Here is a 10,270-nt window from a genome sequence, read left to right as displayed (position 1 = left end):
CCTCATTTTCGCAGCAGTGTTCGCCTCCCAGAAGATGTCAGCATGGAGCCCAAGCTGCCTTTTATCCCAGGGCAAAAGTGTGGATGCCACCCATGCATCCCAAAGGCTCCCTGACTATTAAAACCAAATGTAAATGCCTGAGAAATAATTTCCCCTTTCTTCTCCGCCGTCCCTGTGTGTTGCTGTGAAGCTGGGAGGTGTAACGCACGCCTGGAATGCTGTTTGGATGAGCAGATGTTTGCCTGTGAGAGCAGCCAGAGATTGCTCCAAGCTCTTTTCCATCTACAGAGCATTGCAGATCTGACTGAGCCGGGAGAAGGAGCATGGTGACAGGTGAAGACCCTGATAAGAGCTAGCCTGGAGGTAAACCACGGGAATGTGTTTTTCTTTTTGGAACAAACGTCTCCAGCCAGCAGCCTTCTCCATAAGGGGCTTTTTAAAAGCATTTTCCCTGCTTTTTAAATACACTGCAAATAAAGTGGTTCTGGTCATTGCACTGAATAAGTAGTGACTCCGTGCCCCAAACAGGAGTGGCTTCCCACCTAAGTCTGCCGAAGTATCAAAGATGACAATCTCAGGTAGGTTCATGCATTTTTCAAATGGATGAAGAACCTTTTTTACAGCTGCAGCACTTGCCAAGAATTCTCCTACGTGCTCCTTCTGACTTCCTGTGTGACACCAAGCACAATCCCTCTCGCTTTGCTACCTGTCAAGACAAGGGGGGATAGCTAACTTCAGGGATGAGAAAGCTTAAATTACTTGTATTTATAAAATTCTATAAACTCCTGAAGTAGGGATGCAATACAAGTGTGTAAGATGGCATAAGCAAGTGGCCAATTTTCCTTATGAAACAGAAAGAAGCAGGAAGAGGTGCGATTGCGAAGTAGGAAGGTCAGGAAAACTTGTTCCCTGGGGCTGACTATTCCACATAAACAAAGATACAAAAAAAGGACACACAGATAAAATAAGCACAGACTGTGTGTAAAACAAACCTGTGCCAGCAGGTCTTGAGCCAAGCCTCTATTTACAAGACCTCACGTGACCTGCAAGCGCTGAAGGACCAAAAGTGACGGAAAACGGAGTTTTCCAAGCGTATATACTGCCACTAAATACCTTTGGGCTGAATCACCATGAAGAGTTGCAGTGTTTGGAGCTATTTCATGCAAAGAGTGGGACATTTGAGCTGAACGCATTGGTTTAAGGCTTTATCTCTGAAGGGAAGTTGTGCAACAGAGTTTGATAATTTGCCATGACTGTTGTGAAGAGTACGGAGCCGCACAATGTACTAATTACCCTGTTTATGAACAGACTTAAAATGTAGGTTTTACAAATGTAAAAGTTGGGGATTTTGGATCTTGGAGGTGGAATCTGTAAACTACATGACTATTATTATTAAATTAAATGATAATTGCTGGAGGTGAGATGGCAGCCCATCTCCTGCACGAAGTGGGACAGTGCTCATAACGGCTTTGTGATTTGATTCTTCTCAATCACAAATGATAAGAGAAGCAAAGGGAGCTTAAACTCTTCTGGTCTTTTCCAGCAGCATTTTTTAGCTTTTCTGTATCTAGTTATATATACTGTGCTCCTAACAAAGACTGCTGGGCTAGAACCCAAAAGGCTGGATTTTCTTCCACAAAACAGCTTAAAAGTGACTGCATTCTAGAACTATGAGCTCCAGCAAGCAGCGATGTCGGGTCTGGGGATGCTGTGTCCATCCTGGCACAAGGGCTGCTGCTGCCTCGTCCACCACTGGCTCCTTGTCTTAGAATTATGGAACTGTCTAGGTTGGAAGAGACCTTTAAACTCTAAGATCATCGATTCCAATCATCGACACTGCCAAACCCACCACTAACTAATGTCCCTCAGCACCATGTCTGCCCGTCTTTTAAATACCTCCAGGCATGGTGACTCCACCACTGCCCTGGGCAGCCTGTTCCAGCGCTTGATAACCATTCCAGTGAAGAAATTTTCCCTAGTATCCAAACTAAACCTCCCCTGGCACAACTTGAGGCCATTCCCTCTTGTCCTATTGCTTTTTACCTGGGAGAAGAGACCGACCCCCCTCACTACCCCCTCCTTTCAGGGAGCTGTAGAGAGCGAGAAGGTCTCCCCTCAGCCTTCTCTTCTCCAGGCTGAACACCCCCAGTCCCCTGGGGCGGGGGGCCCCCCCGAGTCCTCCAGGCAACCTGTAACCCATTTAAAAATTAGTTTTAGCTTAAATCTTCCTCGTGTAATTGCTCGAAGGGGGCAGCTCGGCCACGCAGCCCCCTCTCAGGGTGCTCTGAGAAGAGAGTCCTCTCCTCAGCCTTTGCCACCGCCGGTCTCGGCCTCTCTCGGGCTGAGGGAAGGACCCGGGTCACCCCCCTGCTCCCGGCCCGGCCTACGGGCCGCACCGCACCGCCGGCTGCCCTCAGGGCCCGGCGGGGAGGGCAGCAGCCGCCGCCGGGCCGCGGAGGGTAAGCAACGGGACCGGGCGGGCCGGGGCCTCCCCGCCGGCGGGCGGAACGGCGCCTGCGCCGCAGCCCTGCGGGGACCCTCGTGCCCGGCGTCTCGCGAGAGGCGGCGGCACCCGGGTAGCGGCGGGACGGGGCCAGGCAGCGGGAGGAGGAGGAGGAGGAGGAGGCAGAGGAGGAGGAGGAAGAAGAAGAAGAAGAAGAAGAAGGCGGGCGGGAGGTGAGCGCGGAGCCGCCCACGGCAGGGCGGGGAGGGCAGGGCTGGGCTGGGCCGGGCCTGGGTGTCGGCGCCTGAGGGGACCGGACCGGGCGGGGAGGGCGGCGCTGCTCGGGGCGCGGGTGAGGCGGTCCCGGGCGAGCTCCAGTCGTGAGCTGCAGCCGGGGCACGATCGCCCGCCGTTTCCCTCGGCTCTCTCCGGTGGCAGGTAGGGCTGCAGGGCCGGCCGGTTCCGCGGGCAGGGCTCCATGGGCAGCCGGGGCGTCGTGCGGCGGGCTGGGGCAGCGCTGCCCGCCCTCATGCCTCGGCGCGGGCGGGGAGGCGGCCGGGGCTCTGGGGGGGTCTGCGGGGCGGCGGGCGGCTGTGCGAGGCCGTTCCTCTTCTCCACGCCGTGAAACGCTGGATTTCTCCACCACCACACACCCCTCCACCGCCGGTGCTGGGCCTGAGGCTCGGTAACGGGCCGCCTGTGCGGTCTCCCTGCCTTGCCCGGCAGCCGGGGTCGCTTCTGAACTCTGGAGCCTTTGCGGCTGTAAAAGCAAACCCAGGGAACAGCCTCCGCGGCGGAGCATTTCCACCGACGGTAGACCGCGGCTTTTAGCGTCCGTCCCTTCACCCAGACGGCCCTTAACGTGGTTAATCCCGCTTGAACTTCACGTGCGGAACCTCAGAGCAGAGCCGCACTACGTACAGCAGCAAACTGCGCTCAGATCAGGTGTTTGTAAGGCAAAGGCAGGCGGCACGAGTGGCAGGGTCTGATTTCTGGCCCCCGTGTTGATGTACCAGAAACATAGGGTTTTGTTGGCCCAGGCTGTAGGCACCGAGGCTTGCTGAGACTCCTCCTGCCTTTGTGAGGCCAGGAACGATGGGTGTGCTTGAAGTTTGCGACAAAGTTGATGAACAAACAAGACATGCTGCGTTTGGGGAGTTTCCTGCTGGAAGTCTTAGAAATATGGTTATTGAGATGACTTCCAAGTACGGGTATGAAAAAAGAGGCGACCGGTGGTGCCAGGCCTGTACAAACCAGGCTTTGTGGCAGTGATGGGAGGGAAGGTACTGGGATAACTATGTACATTGGGACATTCTTTTGCTGGTCTGTAGCATACATGCGCTAAGTCGGGGTAAAACATGCAGTGCAAGCCCTATTTTTTGCTTACACTGCATTTATGCTAATGTAACTACTGATGCCATTACATGAGTTAAAACTTCCTTGCTCTGCAAAGGGTGCTAGATTTTTGGAAAGCTGGGGAGAATCAATTTATTGTGTGATGGCCAAGCATGTGAAATTCATTTCTGATTATTGCTACAGCATCCATCTGCTTTGGGTGATGGGAGCTCATTCTGCACCTGCAGGAGGTTAAATTGGTTCTACTCCTTGAGAGCCTGCTTATTCCCTAAGTGTAACTGGTAGCAGGTGCGTACTGTGATATGCGGGTAAAGAAGGCTGCATGGGTCGAGTGATTGGTGGTGCCCCAAGGGAAAGTATCTGTTTGAATTTGGGTTTTATGTATGTTTTTAAAAGTTCTCATTCCAGCTCTTTCTGTCTACAGAAGCAGGCAAAGCCCGAGCCTGAAATCCTGTATCTTCTCATATTAGAACAAGAGGGCCGTGGAGGAGGTGAGCTGGTGCTCAGTGCCTGGCTTGTGCCTTGCGATTCCCTGCAGGGAGTTAGGAGCAATGGGAGAGGGACAAGCCTAGGGAAGCACAAAGAAGAGATGGAATCTGCGCCTAGGTCTTTGAAGGCACAGTCCCTTCAAAACTATTGCTGTTCATAGAGAGGGGTTATTGTCCCCTGTCTCCAGCACACACCAGTATGTAAGCTCCTTTATTTTTTGTAGGCCTTACAGCTCCTGTAAGTGAGCTGGAGTTACTTTCTTTTGCAAAGAGAGGCTGTGAGAGAATGTAGTCGTTGCATAAAAGCCAAGAGGAGAGGAAGAGAGAGACAGGAATTACTTAAGCTGCTGTTTGCCCAGAGAACAAACAGTTACAATCAGGCTGTGAAGGGCACGTAAGGTTTCCAAATCCCCGAGGAGTTGCATCTGCAGTAGCTTTTGCAATAAGAGCAGTGGAGGTACGTGCCCCTTTCTGGTTTTAAATGAGAGTTTGAGAGGTGGTTATTTGACATGGCAGCTTGTGATGGGAGAGGATGGGATCAGTGACCTTGGATCTTCAGTGTCTTTCTCGGCCTGGGATGGGGAGCAGTTGGCATTGGTTCACACCCAGGCCAGGTTCGAGGTTGGAGATGATCACAGGATGGCTGCTCAGGGGACTCTGTAGGACTATTATAGCACTTGGTCCGTTTCCCAGTTTGCCAGCGTCGTGTCACAGAAGCAGCTTTGTGTGGATCCTGGTGCACGTTCTTGTTGGCTGGTGACTTTGGGTTAAACTTGAATGTAAATTCTTGGCTCCTCCGGGAGGCTTTTCCTTTTGATTCTGGCAAGGGGAGGATGGAGGCGCGTCCCCTCTGATGTGCACAGAGACCTCTAATTTGTGCTTTCAGTCTGGTATCTTTTATGAAGTGCTCAGGAAGAGGATGTATCATAGTCAATAGAGTAACTCTGTTTTCTGTAGCGTTTTTCTCATGAGAGGGAGTTAAGCTGCATTATTGCTCTTTTCCAGGGTTCCTCTCTGGCACTGATAGAGTTAATAGAAGTGGAGTCATTTCGATTCTGTGCTGCTTGCTGCTGTGTGTCTTGGAAAAGCCAAAACGCTCTGGCAGACCTGTGTGTAGTGTCCTGGAAAGCAGGCTCGAGCCCTTGGGGTGCATTCAGTAAAGCTACATTATGGTGGTGGCTTTGACAAAGAGCCCTCCTTCTGTTTGCCCGAGGAATGCGTGTGCCACACACAGCGTCTCATTTGCTTCTGTTGCTGCTGCCGAGAGGGTGATTTGTCCGGGCTGGGGTGGGACAGCTTTGCAGAAATGCTAGCAGGCTGCTGCGCTGCCTGAAGCTGTGGAATCTGCTGGGTATAGGGATGGCAGAAGGGGATGCTCCACGCAGCTTTCTGAGCTTGCTGCATTCCAGCCAGCCTAAAGGTCTCTAGCAGCGTTGGAAACCCAGTGTGCTCAGAATTATGTGCGCAGTGGGCACCCTATTCATCCAGAATAGGAAGCAGTCCCTGCCCTGAACAGCTAACCGTCTCGAAAGCAAGAACAGATTCAGGCAAAACGCAAACCCAGAAGTGTGCCAAGCAGTAGGCTTGGCAGCGTCACTCCATTATCTTCTGCTGTTGGACTGAGATGCCTGGCCTGAAGTGCTGACGCACATATGTAATTTGCCCCTTCTTTAACTCCGTGCTCATCTCTCTGGGTGTTTCTTCTTTGATCTGCTCTATCCTCAGTCTTGACTAGCTAAATGTAGAGAATTACTGCTGAGTAATACCTGCTTCTTGCTCTGCAGAGTGCAAAGTGTTATGTCTGCAGTTCCTCCAGCCACTCTTCACGTGTAGAATAGGAGCCTGGCTCCAGGAAACAGCGTTTGGTGTTGCAGTGCAAAGCCAGGTGTTAGGCTACGGCTTCACTGAATTTCTGGCTCTCCCTACCTCCAAAGTGTAAAGAAATACATCAGGGTGGAAAAACCCTAAATCTTTGGTTCTGCATTTTACATCTTTTGGGACAAGCTGAGCTAGTTCTTTGATATGTAACTGTATCTGGTATTGTTCCTTTTTGTTACTAAATTCTGGTCTAATGCTTTTGGTTTAGTGTTTGAAACCCAGACTTTGTTAAAATTTGGCATCCCTGAGGCCTAAGCACAGCCACGCAGATGGCTCTTCAGATAAGCTGTTCAATGCAAAGCTGCTGTGAGCTTCAAAGGTGCTGAGCAAGTTTCCTCTGGGAATGACAGAGCCCAGCACTTTTGCATATCTGAACTCTCAGGTTCTTCGCATCCCTGTACAGGGTGGGGTTGGTGCCATTCAAGGATGGCATGTGAACTGGCTGGGGAGCAACCTCTGTGTCTCGGGAGGAAGAGAGACCCAGTCTTTGTTTTGAAAAGCTTTTCAGGGCTTTTCTCCTGCCCTGAAGTGGTCTTGTTTTCAGAGCTGGTGTTTGTAGGGTTTGTTCTGAAGTCATTAGAAAGAACAGGGATGTCTGCAGAAAAGGTGACTCGTTTACGATCTGTAGGTGCTGTCCTGTGTTTATAATCAGGGTCTGGACTTGTGCTTGGAGGGGAGGAGGAGCACTACAGTGATTACTTTTTGCTTGTCTTGTGATGTTAAATCTTGCAGAGAGAAACTTTAAAGCAGCAAACCTTGGTTTCTCTCTCAAAATAGCAGATAGCTGCTCCTCACTTTACTATGTTGTTCTTCCCTGGCTCCTTGATCTCTTAGAGAGAGAGCAGAGCTGGTTTGCCAGCCTGCCTCTGCATGGAGTCTTGGACCAGAAAACACGCAGCAGGGTGGGGAGACGGCTCTCCCTTGAGGAGCTAGCTGGTGGAAAGAGGCTGGGAGTCAGCAGAGAAACAGGTAGCAGAGAAAAGATGGCACTGGTTGAAGTAAAAAAAAAAAAAAAAAAAAAAAAAGCAAACCTGCTTCACTCTCCAGAAAAGATCTTCTGAGCTGCCTTTTTAACAGTGATTTCTCGCCTGTCTTTGGTGATCAAGACTTGTTAGGGATGAGTGTGATAGAAATACAAATTACATTAAACCAGTAAAAGAGGTCCTGAGTCAACAGAGTCCGGACACGGACAGAGATTTACCAGAGCATCCTTAATCAGAAATCATTCAATTAAAAGTAGTTATTCCTTTAGATTTTTATTGACATGTGGCTCTTATTGGGGCCATTTCCATTTGGCTTTTTTTTTTTTTTTTTTTTTTTTTTTTTTAGGAAAACTGTGTGTGTAATCTCTGTTCTTGCCAAAATGAAGCAGATGCCAAGAAAGGTCGCGGAGGTGATCTCTGCTGGGGGCCTTCACGCAGATTAGATAAGACGGTGTGTTCAGGTCAGTGATGTTCTCTCAACAGGGGCTTGCTTTAGCCACTGAGGCAACAGCATCTTCAGCTGTGTATTTATAACTCTGATAAGGTCTTTGTTTTCAGCACAGTGGTACAGAGCATCTTCAGGGGGAGATAAGATGACAGTGTGATACCACAAACTGAAATCATGTATTGAGTCCTCTTCTTCCTGTTGTATGTTAGATATATTTAAAAATCAAGAAGGTCTGAAAGGCAGTTGGCGCTGTATACTTTCTGTATATAGTTGTATTTTTTAATACTCTCACACTTCCCTCTGTAAACTCTAGGCCTGAAATCTTTATATTTTATTTATTTTTTAAATGAAAATGTTTTGAAATCACATGACTCTAGAAACTTGAGATTGATTAAAAACCCCATGATTGCTATGGAAACTGGTAAAATTGCAACACGTTATGCCTCCTTTTGACCGGTCAGCTCTTCTCTGTGGGGTCTCTATGAGTACCTCAGACTCGCACAGCTCTCCCCGTGGCGGAAATGGATGGTCAGCCCTGTGGCAAGTGTTGATTGTGCAAAGTCATTCTCTCCAAACCAGAGTGATTAAGGGTTCAACTAACTTTTTTTCTGGTACCTTTCCAGGCTCTTGGGCTGCGGCACCATGTTGGATCCCAAGCCTCACTCTGCAAGCCAGAGGTGAATCCAGGTGAAAGCCAGCTATCACAGTAGGTGTCAGGATGACCAAAGCACGGCTCCTCCGTCTCTCTGTGGTGCTGGTCTCCATCTTCATGATCCTCCTGATCATTGTTTACTGGGACAATGTGGGAACGGCTCACTTCTACCTGCATACGTCCTTCTCCCGACCTCATTCCCCAGGAGCCATCCCTGGTATCACGGCAGGTGAAGACTGGGAAGCCTTGCCAGATGTGGATGAATTTTTGGCAAAGCTGCTTAGTTCGAGCCTGAAACAGAACAGCTCTATCTCCCGAAAGACAGAGCAGCTACTTGTCCAGGGCTCTAGCAAGCCTGTGGTGAGCAATTTGGAGGAGAACGTGCGGGGCTATGACTGGTCTACACACAATGCCAGAAACAGCTTGGACCAAGAGAAACTGCAGATAGAGAGACAGAGAACGTTGCGGGAGTTTTGTGCCAATTCCAGCTTCGCCTTCCCTACCAAGGATCGCTCCTTTGATGACATCCCAAACTATGAGCTCAACCACCTGATCGTGGATGACCGCCATGGCATCATCTACTGTTATGTCCCCAAGGTGGCCTGCACCAACTGGAAACGGGTGATGATTGTGCTAAGTGAGAGCCTGCTGGACCAGGGGGTCCCATACCGGAACCCTCTGGATATCCCCCGGGAACACGTCCACAACACCAGCACCCACTTGACCTTCAACAAATTCTGGCGCCGTTATGGGAAGTTCTCCCGGCACCTCATGAAGATCAAGCTGAAGAAGTACACTAAATTTCTTTTTGTACGAGATCCTTTTGTCCGCCTCATCTCTGCCTTCCGCAGCAAATTTGAGCTGGAGAATGAGGAGTTCTACCGGCGTTTTGCCATCCCCATGCTTAAGCTGTACTCCAACCATACCAACCTTCCCACCTCCGTTAGTGAGGCCTTTGGGGCAGGCCTCAAAGTCTCTTTTTCTGACTTCATCCAGTACTTACTGGATCCTAGGACAGAGAAGATGGCCCCCTTCAATGAGCACTGGAGGCAGGTTTACCGTCTGTGCCATCCATGCCAGATAGACTATGATTTCATCGGGAAGCTGGAGACGCTGGATGAGGATGCTGCTTATCTATTGCAGCTCCTCAAAGTGGACAGGCTGCTTCGCTTCCCCCCCAGCTACCGGAACAGGACTGCCAGCAGCTGGGAAGACGACTGGTTTGCCAAAATCCCACTGGCTTGGAGGCAGCAGCTGTACAAGCTTTATGAAGCAGATTTTGTACTCTTTGGCTACCCCAAGCCAGAAAACTTGCTTAAAGACTAAAAGTGATTGGGTGGTGGGTGTGGGAGGGAACATCTGAAATACCAAAAACGATTAAAGCCGCCTCATTTTTGCTCTTAACTCCCTTCCCTATACAGGTTGGTCCAACGGAATATATTTTTTCTACCGCTTCCCCTTCCATTTTTGCAATAATGCCAGAGTCCAGGGTATTCCAGCCAGCTGTGCTTATGGAAAAAAAGCCAGTTTTTTTTTGTTATCGTTTGTTTTCTGGGTTTTCTTTTTTTAAAATGTCCCCATGTTTTACAATGGGTTGCTGCCCTTGGTCACTCTGCCAGCTGTGTCCTTCAGTAGCTTTTTATTAATACTTTTTAAAAATTAATATATTTAAGATATTTAATACGAAGCGTGTGTTGTGGCAAAGGAAGGGAAGGAATAAAAAAAAAGTAAAAGAAAAACCCAAGAAATGATGTACCTGCCTCTGTGTGTTGTGTCAGGGCTGCTGTTTTGGAGGTCCGAGGTTTGCAGAGCACACACATCTCTTTGGGAGCTGGGTTTGTCAGAGGTGCCTTCACCAGCCATGTCCGCTGGCATTGCACTGAGCTGGGCTCAGGGCAGATTGGATGGGTCAGTGCCTGACTCTGCCGGACAGCCCTGGAAGAATCCCAGTGCTCTGGTGACATGTACCGGTCACAGCTGGTGAGCGTGACGCCACGGTCACAGGAAGGAGATGGCTGTTGG

General features: G+C 49.9%; 1 protein-coding gene across 1 annotated transcript; it reads left to right on the top strand.

The window, feature by feature from the left end:
* The first annotated feature begins 2,609 nt into the window (after positions 1–2,609).
* CHST12 (carbohydrate sulfotransferase 12) lies at positions 2,610–9,980 on the top strand. Its single transcript, XM_082490416.1, has 2 exons — positions 2,610–2,676; positions 8,220–9,980. The coding sequence occupies exon 2, from the start codon at positions 8,315–8,317 to the stop codon at positions 9,572–9,574; it is 1,260 nt and encodes a 419-aa protein (XP_082346542.1). The 5' UTR covers positions 2,610–2,676; positions 8,220–8,314; the 3' UTR covers positions 9,575–9,980.
* Positions 9,981–10,270: the final 290 nt, after the last annotated feature.

The sequence above is a fragment of the Vanellus vanellus genome (genome assembly GCF_965231255.1).
Source record: "Vanellus vanellus genome assembly, chromosome: 14".
Classification (NCBI taxonomy): domain Eukaryota; kingdom Metazoa; phylum Chordata; class Aves; order Charadriiformes; family Charadriidae; genus Vanellus; species Vanellus vanellus.
Note: the sequence above shows the minus strand (reverse complement) of the source record. Positions and strands in the feature narration are given on the sequence as shown.